The 16,397-nt window shown below is 36.1% G+C and overlaps 1 protein-coding gene and 1 long non-coding RNA gene across 6 annotated transcripts in view; one reads left to right on the plus strand and one right to left on the minus strand.

Annotated features, from left to right (window-relative positions):
• CFAP44 (cilia and flagella associated protein 44) overlaps window positions 1-16,397 on the minus strand; it is a 143,976-nt gene that overhangs the window by 17,389 nt on the left and 110,190 nt on the right. For 4 of the 5 annotated variants that reach the window (XM_034658557.1, XM_034658567.1, XM_034658577.1 and 1 more), the window contains 4 exons: window positions 11,657-11,834; window positions 5,033-5,533; window positions 2,496-2,699; window positions 1,161-1,356 (listed from right to left, as the gene is read on the minus strand). In XM_034658557.1, coding sequence (XP_034514448.1) covers window positions 1,161-1,356; window positions 2,496-2,699; window positions 5,033-5,533; window positions 11,657-11,834 — 1,079 coding nt within the window. Of the gene's footprint in view, window positions 1-1,160; window positions 1,357-2,495; window positions 2,700-5,032; window positions 5,534-11,656; window positions 11,835-16,397 lie in introns of those variants that run through there. The other variant, XR_004624728.1, reaches the window with a different exon arrangement.
• The window catches only part of LOC117801916, a 44,140-nt gene continuing 30,435 nt past the window's right edge, over window positions 2,693-16,397 (plus strand). Inside the window, exon 1 of the long non-coding RNA XR_004624738.1 lies at window positions 2,693-2,743. This is a non-coding gene — a long non-coding RNA (uncharacterized LOC117801916). The remainder of the gene's footprint in view (window positions 2,744-16,397) is intronic.

Below are 16,397 nucleotides of genomic sequence, written 5' to 3' on the forward strand. Positions count from 1 at the left end.
TGCATGTTGAAAATGATACAATGCTGATGAAAGAAGTCAAAGCTCTAAATCCATACTGTGTTCACTCACTGGAAGACTCAACAAAGATGCAGATTCTCCCCAAACCGATATAAAAGTTTAACACAATGGCTATTAAAATTTCAACAAGATTTTTTTTAGATACAAAAAAATTATTCTAAAATATAGAAAGATAAAGGAAATAGAATAGCTGAAACAATTCTGAGAAAGAAGAATAAAATGGGAGGAATTAGTTGACCAGACTTCAGAACTAAATGGCCTCCATAATCAAGACTACAGTACCGGTGGGGAGCTAGACAAACTGATCAGCAGAACAGAACACCCAGAAACAGATCACACAAATACACCCAAGTGGTTTTTGACAAAGATCAAAAGCAATCCAATGGGACAAAGCTTTTGCAACAAATGGTGCTAGAGCAATTAGACATTCACAGAAGGGAAAAAAGACCTTGATCTAAGTCTCGCACCTTACATAAAAATTAAGCCCAAATGGATTACAGGCTTTAATGTAAAACTATAAAACTTTTAGAAATAAATAGTAGAGAATCTTTGGGTCCTAGGGCTAGGCAAAGAGTTCTTAGACTTTGACAGCAAAGCAAGAGCCAAAAAAAACAATAACAACAACAAAAAAACCCCATAAAACACCTGATAAATTGGACTTCAACAAAAATAAAACATTTTGCTCTCTGAAAGACCATGTTGAGGGAATGAAAAAACAAGCTACACAATGGAAGAAAATATTTGCAAAGTACCTGTCTGACACAGGACTAGTGCCTAGACAACTATACAAAGGACGCTTAAACCTCAAGAGGACAAAAGCAAAAAGTCCTATTCAAACGTGGGCAAAAGACATGAAGAGATATTTTGCCAAAGATGACATTCAGTTAGCAAATAAACACAAGAGAAGACGTGCTTGTTACATGAAACTACCCTAAGCTGTCTCGGACCAGATACACACACACACACAAATTAACTCCATAGGGTTAGAGACATACTGGTTTATACCTTCTGCCCTTCAAGCCCACAGAACCTCTAACTGTCCATGTTGTAGGAACAAAAGGGGTCAAATATGCCCTTAGTTATTTCTCTATTTCATGCGAATGAGAAAAAAATAGGATCATATGTTAAAAAGAAATTCAAACCAGCATCTCCTTCAACCTCCTTTTTCTTCACCCTCTTAATCCTCTTCTTGAGGACCTTCATGAGGAAATTAGCAAATTTATTGTTTTCTCCAAGGGCTGCTTGGAAACCAGCATAGAGTGCTTTCTCTTGGTCCTGGAGCTTGGCAATTTCATTCTTTTTCTCTTCCATCTCTTTAAGAGTTTCATTTATTTTCCACTAAATGAACAAAAACAGGAATAAGTGAAAGTATTTCTGATAAGCCAGGTTCAGAGAACAATGTATATTAGAGTTCACAACATTTTTTTTAAAGATTTTATTTATTTGTTCGACAGAGATAAGAGACAGCCAGCGAGAGAGGGAACACAAGCAGGGGGAGTGGGAGAGGAAGAAGCAGGCTCATAGTGGAAGAGCCTGATGTGGGGCTCTATCCCACAACGCCAGGATCACGCCCTGAGCCGAAGGCAGACGCTTAACCTCTGTGCCACCCAGGCGCCCCCACAACATTTTTTTAACCTTCTTCATAGAAGTTTACATTTCTGATGTTTGCAGAGCCATCCATTTATTTGGTTAAAATTTTTTAAGTCTCTTGTAAAAATCAGTTAAGTTCAGAATCGGTAAGGTCAGCTTTTTAATGTTTAGCTTCCTCCAAAATCAAAATTAAGTGAATTTTTTACTGTCAGCTAATATTTTTGCATGTGTGGTCTCAAAAACAAAAGATGTTTTTCATATGAATACATGACAACTAAAACAAAAGGACACCTCATCTCTCCTTGCAGCAGATATACCTTAAAAATGATATGACTCTTCAGTATGTAATATCTATTTGATGGAATCCTTTTTCCTTCAAGGCAAAAGTTGGATGGTATCATTTATCTCTTTAAACTTAATATACATATAACAAACAAAGAAACTTACTTTCCTATGATACTCAATTACATATTACCATTAAACTAGCTACCATATTTGAGAAACCAGCCAACTTCTTTTCCAAGTATGTTCATAAGGGTAATGTATAATCAAAACTCAACTTTCTATGATAGCTAGTGACAATAAAAAATACTTTGAAATTTGTAAACTAAATAGAAGGCTCACTTTTGAAAACTTATTTTCCTACCATATACAACATCAAATCAAATTCACTGTAAAATCTGGTTCACTCCTCTCTGACCAAGCATACCAAAAGCAGAGCAAGCAAGAATAAGAGGGGTTTGGGGTGGGGGAGGTGGAGAGACGAAAGACAAGAGAGGAGGACTAGAACAACAGGGGAAATTGAGAAGATAAAGAAGGAAACACAGAATCACGCGCCTCCATTACTGAAGGACACAGGCAGCCAGCATTCTCCTGCCCGTTCATACCTGCATATCCTGCTCTTCTCTGTCTAATGAATTAACACGCTCTTGAAGCACATTCTCCTGTTTTTCAAAATTCTTGAGGAGAAGCATTTCTTGAAATAATGTGACATGGTGAAGGTCAGATAATTTCATCTGAGTATCTAGTTTCAGTTTCTGATGCCTCAGGAGACGGAGTTCTGCATCAAAAGTGACTATCAGTTCTTTGATCTGAGGTGGAAAAAGATTTGACGGTATGTTAGAAGTTAAGAAAGGTAAGTATACTTTTAAAACTATCTAACAATCCTAATTTGTTTAGGTGAAAGCATTTTCTCGGTATACTGCTATTATGGAGAAAGAATTACATGGGCTCCCATGTATGTGTGTAGTCCTATAAATCAATTTATCAATGTTATAAAATTTATATAAATTTATTAAGTGGTAGGGATTCTGTAACTACTAGTCCTTCCAGCTATTTCTTTACCACGATTAAGCCATCAATCGAGAATGCCCTTCTTGCTGTACTATCCGGTTTAAATCAGAGACTAGGAGTTCCTTGTGCGTAGTGTTTCTATCTGCCTCTACTTTACCCCATGGTGTCTTTACATTGCCTTTCATACAGGAAGCATGACATATTCCTCTCAACTTCTGATTTTGAAAATTTTCAAACATTTCGAAAGGTGACTTAATTTGTGACACAGCTGGGTTGAGAACGAAGTATCCCAAGTCCTGGTCTAGACCTTCTCCCCCTGCCATCTCAATAACTTTAAAGGCTCAATTCTGCTCTGATTTTGATACAGCTTCTCCCTCACCCCATCCCAAAGGCAATGAAGAGATGAGAAACAGTCCCAGGGGCTGGTTTTCCTGAGAAAACTAGGACAGTAGGTAGAAGACAAACCATTCCACGTTTGTCACTGGGTTGTGCATGATGGGGGGCCTCAGCAGTCAAGGACCTGCGATGAGGGAGGGCCCGGCCTGTGGCTGAGGAAAAGGAACAGATCTGTGTGTTTGGGACACTGAAACTACTGCTAAAAGATTTGAGAGCTTAAGAAAAAAAAAAAGGAGAAAAAATTTAAACTTTTACTTATGTATAGTTGTAGCCTAAGTGGTCTCCTCTTTAATGTTTTTTCAACAAGTTTGAATTATTTTTAAATTTTGAGGCAGGGCTATATTCAGTGTAACACCATCCCGAAACCGTACCACATAGGTGTTTAAGTTCGTAAGGCTCACACTTGTTTTGCTCTCACTCACCCGATAGCCTGTAAGCTTTATGAGGATAGAGAATATATCTGGCTCAAGTATTATTGCATCCCTGCTACCTACCTAGCACTGTTCCTGCACAAAGAACGTCCAATACATGTGTTAAGTGGATACCATAAATAAATTAGTTACCATTAAACCAATCAAACATTTTATTGAATATCTACTATATGTCTGGCATTTTCTAGACACTGAAGGGGAATCAAAAGATGATTGTATGTGGCCCTTCTCTCAAGAACTGTGTAATCTAATTTGCTAGACAAAACTAACACATATGAGCACTGAGTGATGTACACAATTTCTGAATCATTCTATTGTACACCGGAAACTAATATGACACTGTTTGTTGGTTATACTTCAATTTAAAAAGTTAACACACATGAAACAGCAAGAAAGATAAGTGGAAAACATGAGGTGCGGTTATAGGTGCAATTGGATGTTAGCCAAAAGAAGAGTATGTCATGTGGACAGAAGATTCTGGAGAAGGTTTGGAACTAGGCTGAGTTTTGCATGATGACTCACATTTGAGAGGAAATCATTGCAGGTGGGAGGAAATAGCAAAGGAGAAAGCAAATACAAAATTCAGAATGGGGGTGAGGAACGGGAGTGGGGAGAAGCAGGAAGGGGGAGAAAGCAAGGCTGGACGAAGTAGAGAAAATGAGTGAAGAATACATTTGGGGAGCTCGAGGGGGTGTCTTCACAGGGTGGAGCCAGACAGACACTGAGGAGGGGAGTTCTACACGGTTGGTAGGAGGGAGCAAAGGCCCTTTTCCTTCCAGATTCAGAGCACCTCCTGTACAACTGGCCCCAACCTGGATTGGTTTCCTAGAAATAAAAAAAAGGTGCCGTTCCAGGTCCAGAACAACTTTGAAGCCAGCCATCACCATGACCACTCCCACCAATGAGGCAAATGACACATTAGAGAAAGAGGAGGATGTAGAAAGCAGAGGGTGCCCCATTTTCTCTGGCAGGTTTTTAAATTATGTTCCATCCATCATCTGAAAACTGCTCCATCACTTCCCCTTTACCGAGACTTCATTTAGATGCCAATTAACATGGATTTGCCCTTAATTCTTAACTTTTCCCAAAGCAAAACATTTAAGACTGTCAAGTTCTCAGACAGAGCACAGTCATTATCAGAAGGCCAGGGATGGGGAGGAAGCTAAGCCTTCAGGGAGTTGTGGGCCGATCAGTGCTTAGAAAAGATTATCGTAGAGAAAATTTAAATCAGTAAATAAGAAAGTAGATGTCGTCCTTCTCTGCTCTCCTCCCTTCAGCTTTAAAAAGGCAGTGTCATCCCTTACCCTGTTGGTTAAATACTGTTGCATGTACAAGTACTTAATCTCATCCCTTTTCATAATCTCCAGCTCTATATCAATTGGATCTGCTTTTTCAAATTCCAATAACTTTGCAGTATCTACACAGAGCGCTGATGCCTTTGATGATCTAGACAACGAATCTCTTGTCGTCAAATCACCATCCTTTCTAGAAGAGAGTCTGAAGAATCCTCCACCCGAGCCTGCAGATCCTCCCTGTTCCAGCTGGGAGGACGTTGCATCCTGAATCTTCATCTGCTGTCGCTTAAAATTTAGGAGAGTTTCCTCATCATACTGAAATCTCTTTTCTGGAACTTCTTCCGGGTGTATCTGGGGGACTTGGGGAATAGGAATGTGCTTGGATACGTGAAGAGTTGACTGGATGTCCTTCAGTTCTTGAACCAGGCACTGTATCTCCTCAATGACGGCCACTTTAAGGTCACGAAGAGAGAGGATACATTTGTTCATGTTCTTTTTCTTTGAATGGGCCTGAGAGAAAGAACAGAAGGAAACAAAATGACAACCGATTCACAAAGGACGTTTGAAATATGATTTTGGTCCCTTGACTGGTAGGCCTAACAAAAATCCAAGAAAAAAAAATTATCTGATCATTTCTATTCACTACTAAGTTACTCTTTTCTCTAGCTTTTAGGCTGTTTTCCATTTAGCTTCTCCAAAAGAGGAAGACAGCATGGACGTGACCTCTGGTATCCCTCAGCTGGCTTGTAGGGCTCGGTTCTGCTGTCCTCTTCTGACCAACCAGGGGAAGTCCTTCCTGAAGGCTTGTACTCAGCCAGAGCCTAGAGAGGGGAAGGTCATCTTTGGCGAGGAACATATACATACGACTGTCTATCCCTGATGGAAACTCAAATTCTACGGGCTTAGACACATTAGGGTTGCCCACTTAGGGCCAACCAAAGTTTAGCCCATTTTTATTCTGCATTTTGGCCACATTATTCCTGTTACTCCTTGTGCAGGCAATGTCATGATGCTGAATTTCTGTATCATGCACACCCAGAGATTACAGGATACTTTCTTGGCTCCTTCTCCATTTTTCTAAGCCAAACTATGCCCCCTGCTTCAAGCCCAAGGAGCCATAGTGGTCCATTGCCCCCTCATTACCAGCTGTTTCCAAAATGCTCTTACCAGAGCCTACAGGTACATGGAACCCTAATCCTGTGTACAATTAGGCAATGAGGTGGTCCAAAGGCTATTAAGAGTTACTTTGCATAAATATACAGGTTTAAAAAAAAGGATCAAAGGCACTTCTCCAAATTGACAGTAATACTATAGTAGTGGGGGATTTTAACATCCCACTTACATCGATGGATACCTCACCCAGACAGAAAATCAACAAGGAAACAGTGGCTTTGAATGACACATTAGACCAGATGGACCTAATATATATTCAAAAAAATGGAAATATCACACATCTTTTTTGACCACAATGGTATGAAAGTAAAAATCAATTGCAAGGAAAGAACACAAATACATGGAGGTTAAATAACATGCTACTCAATAATGAATGGCTCAACTGAGAAATCAAAGAGGCAGTAAAAAAAAAAAAAAAAGAACAGAAAGGAAAAAGAAAAACAGTCCAAAATCTTTGGAATGCAGCAAAAGCAGTTCTAAGAAGGAAGTTTATAGTGATACAGGCCAACTCAAGAAACAAGAAAAAGCTCAAATAAAGAACCAAATTTTACACCTAAAGGAGCTAGAAAAAGAACCCAAAAAGGCCCAAAGCTAACAGAAGGAATAAAATAATAAAGATTAGAGCAGAAATAAATGAAATAGAAACAAATTTAAAAAAACAATAAAAGATCAATGAAACAAGAAGCTGTTTTTTAAAAGATAAAAATGATAAACCTTTAGCGAGACTCATCAAGAAAAAGGGAGAGGACTCAATAAATAAAATCAGAAATGAAGGAGGAGAAATGACAACTAACTCCACAGAAATACAAAAAGATTGTAAGAGAATGTTATGGAAAATTATATGCCAACAAATTGTTGTTTAACCTAGAAGAAATTAATAAACTCCTAGAAACATACAACCTAAAGCTGAATAAGGAATTGAAAATCTGAACAGACTAATTATTAGCAATGAAATTAAATCAGTAACCAAAAAATTTCCAAAAAACCAAAGTCCAGACCAGTGGACTCACAGGTGAATTTTACCAAATATTTGAAGAAGAATTAATACCTATACTTTTCAAACTCTTCCAAAAAATGTAAGAGGAAGGAAAGCTTCCAGGTACATTTTACAAGGCCAGCATTACCCTGATACCAAAACCAGACAAAGCCACTATAAAAATAATAACTACAGGCCAATTTGTCTGATGAACATAGATGCAAAAATCAATAAGATACTAATAAACCAAAATCAACAATACATTGAAAAAATTATTTACCACAATCAGGTATGATTTATTTCAGGGGTGCAAGGATGGTTCAATATTCACAAATTAATCAATGTCATATATCCCACTAACCAGAGAAAGAATGAAAAATATATGATTATCCTAATAGATGGAGAAAAAAACATCTGACAAAATTCATCATCCATTTATGATTAAAAAAAAAAAGCTCCCAACAAAGTAGGCTTAGAAAGCACATGCCTCAACATAATAAAGGCCTTATATGAAAAACCCACAGCTAACATCATGACTAAATGGTGAAAAACTGGTCACTTTTCCTCTGAGAGCAGTAACAAGACAGAGATGTCCACTTTCACTTTTATTCAACATAGTACTAGAAGTCCCAGCCACAACATCAGACAAGAAAAAGAAATAAAAGACATCCATATTTACTTCCATCCAAGGAAGAAATAAAACTGTCACTATTTGTAGATGACAGGATACTATATATTGGAAAAATCATGAGACCACCAAAAACCTATAAGAACTGGTAAATTAATTCTACAAAGTTGCATGATACAAAATTAATATAGAGGAATTTGTTGCATTTCTATACACTTATAACAAAATAGCTGAAAGAGAAATTAAGAAAACAATTTACAATGCACCAACAAGAATAAAATACCTAGGAATAAACTTAACCAAGGAAGTGAAAGATCTGTACTCTGAAAGCTATAAAACATTGATGAAACAAACTGAAGAAGACACAAATAAATGGAAAGATATTCCATGCTCATGGATTAGAAGGATTAATGTTGTTAAAACTATCTATACCACCCAAAGCTATCTACAAATTTAATGCAATCCCTATCAAAATACCAACAGCATTTTTCACAGAACTACAACGAATGATTCTAAAACTTATATGGAACCACAGAAGACCCCCAAGTAGCCAAAGCAATCTTAAGAAAAAAGAACAAAACTGGAGGTATCACAATCCCAGATTTCATGATATTCTACAAATCTGTAGTAATCAAAACAGTATGGTACTGGCACAAAAATAGACACATAGATTAATGGGCAGAATTGAAAACTCAGAAATAAACCCATGCTTAAATGGTCAATTAATCTACAACAAAGAAGGCAGGAATACACAATGGGAGAAATATAGTCTCTTCAACAAATGGTGCTGGAAAAATTGGACAGCTACGTGCAAAGGAATGAAACTAGACCACTTTCTTATACCATACACAAAAATGAACTTGAAATGGATTAGAGACCTAAATGTGAGTCCTAAAACCATAAAATTCCTAAAAGAAAACATAGGCAGTAATTTCTTTAACATCAGCCATAGAAACATCTTACTAGATAGGTCTCCTAAGGCAAGGGAAACAAAAGCAAAACTAAACTGTTGAGACTACACCAAAATAAAAATGTTTTGCATAGCAAAGGAAATAGTCAACAAAATCAAAAGGCAGCCCAGTAAATGGGAGAAGATATTTGTAAATTATGTATCCAATAAGGAGTTAACGTCCAAAATATACAAGGAACTTATACAACTCAACACCAAAAAACCAATCCAATTAAAAAATGGGCAGAGGACCTGAATAGACTTCCAAAGAAGACATACAAATGGCCAACAGACACACGAAAAGGTGCTCAATAGCACTAATCATCAGGGAAATGCAAATCAAAACAATGAGATATCACCTCACACCTATCAAATGGCTAGTTATCAAAAAGACAAGAAATAACAAGTGTTGGCAAGGATGTGGAGAAAAAGAAATCTTCGTGCACTATTGGTGGGAATGTAATTTGGTGCAACCACGGTGGAAAATGGTATGGAGGTTCCACAAAAAATTAAAAATAGAGCTACCATACGATCCAACAATACCACTTATGGGTATTTACCTGAAGAAAACGAAAACACTAATTTGAAAAGATATATACACCCACATGTTTACCGCAGCATTATTTACAATAGCCAAGATATGGAAGCAACCCAAGTGTCCATCCACAGATGAATGGATAAAGAAGAGGTGGTGTATACATACAATGAAATATTCATCTATAAAAAGGATAAGATTTTGCCATTTGTGACGACATGGATGGCCCTAGAGTGTATTATGCTGAGTGAAATAACTCAGAGAAATAACTCAGAGAAATAACTCAGAGAAAGACAAATACTACATGATTTCACTCATGTGGAATTTAAGAAACAAAAGAGAAACAAACAAACAAAAACACCAGACTCTTAAATACAGAGAACTGGTGGTTGCCAGAAGTGGGGTGGGGGATGGGTGAAACAGATCAGAATTGAGAGGTACAAACCTGTAGTTAGAAAATAAATAAGTCACAGAGATGAAAAGTACAGCATAGGGAATATAGTCAATAAGATCGCAGTAATGTTGTTTAGTAACAAATGGTGATGACATTTAACTGTGGTGAGCACTGGGTAATGTATAGTTTTGTTGAATCGCTATACTGTATACCTGAAACTAACATAACACTGAATGTTATATTTAAAAAAAAAAAAAGGCACTTCTCCAAGCAGCCTTACAAAACTTACCTGAATGATTACTACCTATAAAGCAAGAACACTGTAACAAAATGGAGATGTTCTACATACTTAATAAACGTTTAAAGCATTATGTAAACTCAAAATCCAGTACCTATGCAAATGAGGAGACCTCTTTGAAGCACCTGGAGGACTGAGAATTAAGCTTAAACGAACAAACCTAAGCCAGCCTGATGACTGTCAGTCTCACCTCTTTGAGGAACCCTCTTTACACACTGACACTTTCTTCTTAATTTTCCAAATACCACACATATCTCAACACTGACCACAAGGAAGGGGAATATATAATATGCTATTTCCAAAAAAACTTGATACTTCAGTGATTTTTAATTTAGTCATCATTGTAATGACCATTTATTGACTGGGACCTTCACATTAACTTTATGAGGTAGACTAGATGGGTCTTATATTGTTAATTGGTATTAATACCCCTTTTACAAATAATATCACCGAGGCTTAAGGAAATTTACAAGACCAGCAAAGTTTACATGGCTATTAAGTGGCAGAGATGGGAACTGAATTCTGATCTGACTTGTAAAATAGTGTGCTCTACGTTATTTTATGCTGCTGTTTTAATAAGATGGATTTCAGTGTAATGTAGTTCAAGACATCATACCCATTCATCATCTCTACCTAGATTATGAAATTTCTGGTTGGATGCCTGGCAAATTGTAGTCAAAAAATATTTCTCTATGACGATGGATGGAACATGATAAATGAATCAAGAATTACCTTAGATGAACAGCTAGAAAAACAATCTATATGGTCACTAAGAAAATGTTCAAAATGTCTGCTTAAACAGAAAGGCATAGCTATGAACTATGAAAATTTATTTATGGACATAATTTGTCATAACAGGATCCTTTGTACTGCTGGTATGTACTGCATCTTTGGTGAAACTGAAAAAGACTCTCAAGATACTTTACTTTCATTTGTCAGAAAAATATAAACTATTCTAATATATTAGATCTGTGGTATGATTGGCACTCTTTTCAATGTGATGCCTTGTGACGTGCAAGCTGCATGGCCATAGTAGGTGACCATACACCCAAGTCTCAAAATGGTAGTTCAGATACCCTCTGAGTCTCAATGTGTGAAAAGTTACTTGTCCGTCAAATTAAGGAATTACTATGACAGGGAGAGGAGACTTTAGTAGGAAAATGCAGATGAGAAATCAGGATAATTGGAAGCAGTTTGGCAGAATGCAGAAAAATTTTTTAAAAAGGAATATGTTAATTTGTTATTATTGAGACACCTACAAAATGTGTAAGTCCTAAAAAAAGAAAAAGGCTAAACAATGGCTGGCCTTTCCCCTAAGTCTTTGGCAATCCACAGCAGCCAAAAACTATATCCAACAAGGACATGTTTGAATTTCAGAAATTCAAAGTCTATAAAATATAGTACTTTCACCCATGAAACATATTGAGCCAAGTAATTAACTTGAAGACTGGTTCTGCCATATTAGCTAAATAATCATGGACAAATCTCTTGTCCTTTATGGGCCTCAGTTTCCTCATTTGTAAAAAGAAGGCATTCTAAATAATCATGAAGAACTTTCCCACTTCTAAATTTCTATAATTATATATCCTTATAGACCATCTAGTGAAATGGGTGATTTCAGCAGAATTCCCTTAAAAACTCAGGGTGCCTCTCATTGTCATGAAAGCTGTGGGTAAGTACCATGGAGTCTAGGTGTCCCAGTTCCTCTTCCTTCTTGGCAGCATTTATTCTCATGTGCTCAGGTATCTTATAGTCTGGGGCTGTCTTCAGATTGAAGTCTCCCATATACAACTGGGCCTCCTTGATGGCTTGAACATCTTTGGGGTCTTCAAAGTCATCCTGAGGTTTACTCTTGTACCTATCAGAAAAATGGACAAACCAGCCACAAATGTAACAACAAACTTTAGTTTGTCTACCATATATATGTGTGTGTGTGTATATATATACTTATATATACATACACATATATATAATCAAATTCAGTCATAGAGCAAAAGTATAATTCTGAGTCTGTGGTACTACTTGTATCTCTTGGGCTCTACAGCCCAAGCATTTTTTTTTTAAGTTAATGACTACAGACCTTCCTCAACTTACAGTGGGGTTATGTACCAATAAACCCATAGTTGAAAATATAAATCTCATGCATTCAATACACATATCTTATCTAACATTATAGTTTAGCCTAGTCCACCTTAAACATATTCAGAACACTTACGTTAGCCTATAGTTGGGAAAAATTAATACAAAGCCCATTTCACAAAAAAGTGTTGAATATCTCATTTAATTTACTGATTACTGTACTGAAAGTAAAAAAACAAAAAAAAAAAAAACAAAAAAACCCCAGAATGGTTGTAAGTGTATTGAGAGTTTATCCCCAACACTGTGTAGCTGGCTTGGAGCTGTGGTTCACTGTTTCTGCCCAGTATCATGAGAAGTTATCATACTGCATATACCACTAGCCTGGGAAAAGATCAAAATTCAAAGTACAGTTTCTACTGAATGCGTATCAGTTTCACACTATTGTAAAGCCAAAAAAATCAAGTCAAAGCATCTTAAGTTGGGGACCATCTGTATTTTTACAGCACCTCAAGCAAAGTCATAGTAAAATAAATAAAATCCAATTACCAGATGGTGCTGAAATAATCTGAATCATTTTTAGGCTTTCATTCACTTCTAAGTGATTTATATCAAGATGGTTATTTACTCCTTCAACAGACATTAAGCCATAGAGATGGAGTGGGTGTATTTTAATCAGTAAAAACTTAATTTACCTTTTTTTAAAATAACATAAGTGATTGTCATAAAATTTTCAAAAAATTCCATGGAAATGATGGTGTGGAAGTATTAAAGGGAATAAATCAGGAAGGCTGAGAATAAGACAGAAAGCCACGAGCAAACCAGTGATAGCAATTTTAAAGGAAAAATCAGACCAGTGAAAATGGTCCAGAATATCCCCAGGGGAAGGCTATAAAAAAGATTGGATATGATCTTATCAGTAGAGGTCCTAGGAAGCTCCAAGCACAGGCATCAAAAGACCCAACCTACCTAATTCTTTAAAGTGAAGCCTGTCAGTCAGCATGAACATGTACACATAGCTTGCAGTCAGCCCTTTAGGAAAACAAACACATACAATAGCAGAGGAAACATGTGTTATCTAATGTATTAATTGACAATTATTCCTTTGTGTTAAATAGCACTAAAAGGAAGAATTAATTTCTTAAAAAGGAAAGGAAGTGAAGAAAGAGAGGAAGGAAAGAAAGAAAAAGGGAGGGAAGGAAGGAAAGTAGGTAGGTGGGAGGGAGGGAAAAAAGGAAAGGAGGGAAGACAGAAAGAGAGAAAGGAAAGAAGAAATGAAAAGAAAGAGCAAGCAGATACTTCGGCTCTGGCCATGTGAGGGAAACAAGGCCCATAATTATACTCATGCTATAAATAATTAGAAAACTGAGCAAAAAAACATGAAACAACTATGTTCAGACACTGAATAACAGGCAGTGTTGGACTGTAATTCATGTGAGAAGTGAAACGAAATAACTAATCCTTACTATCTCTGTTTCTGCATGGAAGAAAGTACCAGACTGTGGAATAGTGTTGAGATCCAAAATATTAGTCCAGTAATCTCAATGATCAAGGTTACAAAGATGAGAGTTCAAAGAAGCCAGAGTGGTTAGAATTTAGTGGGAAAAAATGTCAGAGCTACACATAAAACAATGCCTTCCGAAATTCACATAGGGCTCTCTTGAGTTTTTGGCCAAGTATTAACCTGTACCTGTGTAATGTGAAACATCATGAAGATAAGTAAAGAACATCTGGGGAAAATACAATTACTGGGAAGCTGTAAAACAAGTAATTTTCATAGTTTACACATGGCTGGAAATCACTCATGAGTTCGTCAGCTAGAGAGACCTTGTTAAAGGTAGGGAACACTCAGTAGAGACCCTTCAAAGGTAGGAAAAACAAAACATCTGAACATCGTCAATCATCCAGTCTTCACTGACATTTATAGAAAACTACACCAAAAAACACAAGAAAAGATATTCTTTTTCAAGCACACATTGAATTTTCATGAAGATAGACTGTATGCGGGCCCATACAACTCCCATAAATTTATAAGAATTTAAACCATGCAAACTATAGGGAAATTAAATAGCATACTTAAAAACAAACTATGGGGCACCTGGGTGGTTCAGCTGGCTAAGCCACTCACTCTTGATTGTGACTCAGGTCATGATCTCAGGGTTGTATTATCATGCCCTGCATCCAGCTCTGTGCTCAGCACTGAGTCTGCTTGAGATTCTCTCTCCCCCTCTTCCTCTCCCCCTACCTGCTCTCTCCGTCTCTCTAAAATAAATAAATAAAATCTTTTAAAAAATAGATCATAATCAATAAGAAATCACAAGGGATATTAGAAAATATTTTGGACAGGGGCTCCAGGGTGGCCCAGTTGGTTAAGCATCTGCCTTCGGCTCAGGTCATGATCCCAGGGTCCTGGAATAGAGCCCCGTGTCAGAGTCCCTGCTCAGTGGGAAGCCTGCTTCTCCCTCTTCCCCTGGCTTGGGCTTTCTCCCTCCCTCTCACTCACTCTATCTCTCAATTAAATAAAATCTTTGAAGAATATATCTTGGACAAAATGATGCTGAAAATATATCAGAACTTGTGAAACGAAGTGCAGTGTTTCATTTATACTTTAAATTTATACTTCAATTTATATTTTAATTATAATTTAAATAATTTAATAATTTAAGTTTAAATAATTTTATAATTTATAATTAAATTTATAATTAATAAATTTATAATTATAATTTTTTAAAAAGTATAAAATCAAAGCTTACAGCTTCAACTTAAAACTTATGCAGCAAGAAAGAATTAACTAAACCCAAATTAATTAGAATAAAGGAAATAATACAGAACAGAAAAATCAATGATATAGAAAGCTGACAAGCAATATTTCTCAAAATCTATGACCAAAATTAGTTCCTTGAAAAGATCAATAAAATTGACAAGCCTTTTGCTGTAATGATCCAAAAAAAAAGAAGACACAAATTAATGATATTAAAAATAAAACAAGGGACAATGCAACAGATATTACAGAAACTAAAATAATAAGGCAATAGTATGAACTATTTTATGCCAATAAATTTGATAACCTAGATAAAATGCACAAATTCCTTGAAAGATACAAATTACCAAAACTGATCCAAGAGGAAATATAGAATCTGAATAACACTATAACTAATGAAAAATCGGAATTTGTATTTATAACCTCTCAAATAATATTCCATGTCCAGCTGGCTTATTGATAATTTCTATCAAATATTTAAGAAATAAATAATATGAAGCCTACACAATCTTTCAGAAAATAGAAGAGAAAGGAAAACTTATCTCGTTTTATGCAACTAGTCTTACCCTGATAACAAACCAGAAAAGATACGACATAACAATAAAACTAGAGACCAATAGTCTTTATTAAAAAGACACAAAAGTCTGTAACAAATGCCAGCAAATCAAATCTACAATATATATTTTTGGATAATATCAAAAGCCTATTTTTCTAGTTTATTGAGATATGATTACATATAATATTGTATCAGTTTAGGGTGTAAAACACAATGATTTCATACATCTATCGTAAAATGTTTGCCACAATCAGTTTAGTTAATATCCATCTACATAGTTATAATTTTTCTTGGATGAAAATTTTTAAGAGCCACCCTAGTAGCAACTTTTAAATACACAACACAGTATTGTTAACTAGTCATCATATTGTATATTACCTTTCCAGAACTTTACTTATAAATAGAAGTTTGTACCATTTGACCACCTTAACCCCAACTCCCCACCTCTAGTAATCATCAATATGTTCTGTTTCAATGAGATCAGATTTTTTAGATTCTACATGTAAGTATTGTTGCAAATGGCAGTATTTCTCTCTTTTTAAGGCTGAAAAATATTCCAGCGTACATGTGTACCATCAGTTCTTTATCCATTAAACCATTAATGGAGACTTAGGTTGTTTCCATGTCTCAACTATTGTTATTAATGCTTCAATAAATACGGGCGTGCAGACATCTCTTCAAAGACGATTTTAGTTTTCTTTGGCTATATACCCAGAAGTGGGATTGCTGGACCATATGGTAATCTTATTTTTAATTTTTTTGAGGAACCTCCATACTGTTTTCCATAGTGGCTGTGCCAATTTATGTTCACATCAATAGTGTACAAAGTGCCCTTTATCCCACATTTTTGCCAATACTTGTTATCTTTTGTCCTTTTGATGATAGATATTCTGATAGGTGTGATCTCATTGTGGTTTTGATTTGTGTTTCCCTGATTATTAGTGACATTCAGCACATTTTCATGTACTTAATGGCCTTTTGTAGGTCTCCTTTGAAAAATGCCTACATACATCCTCTGTCCACTTTTA

This window comes from Ailuropoda melanoleuca, chromosome 1, assembly GCF_002007445.2.
Source record: "Ailuropoda melanoleuca isolate Jingjing chromosome 1, ASM200744v2, whole genome shotgun sequence".
Lineage (NCBI taxonomy): Eukaryota > Metazoa > Chordata > Mammalia > Carnivora > Ursidae > Ailuropoda > Ailuropoda melanoleuca.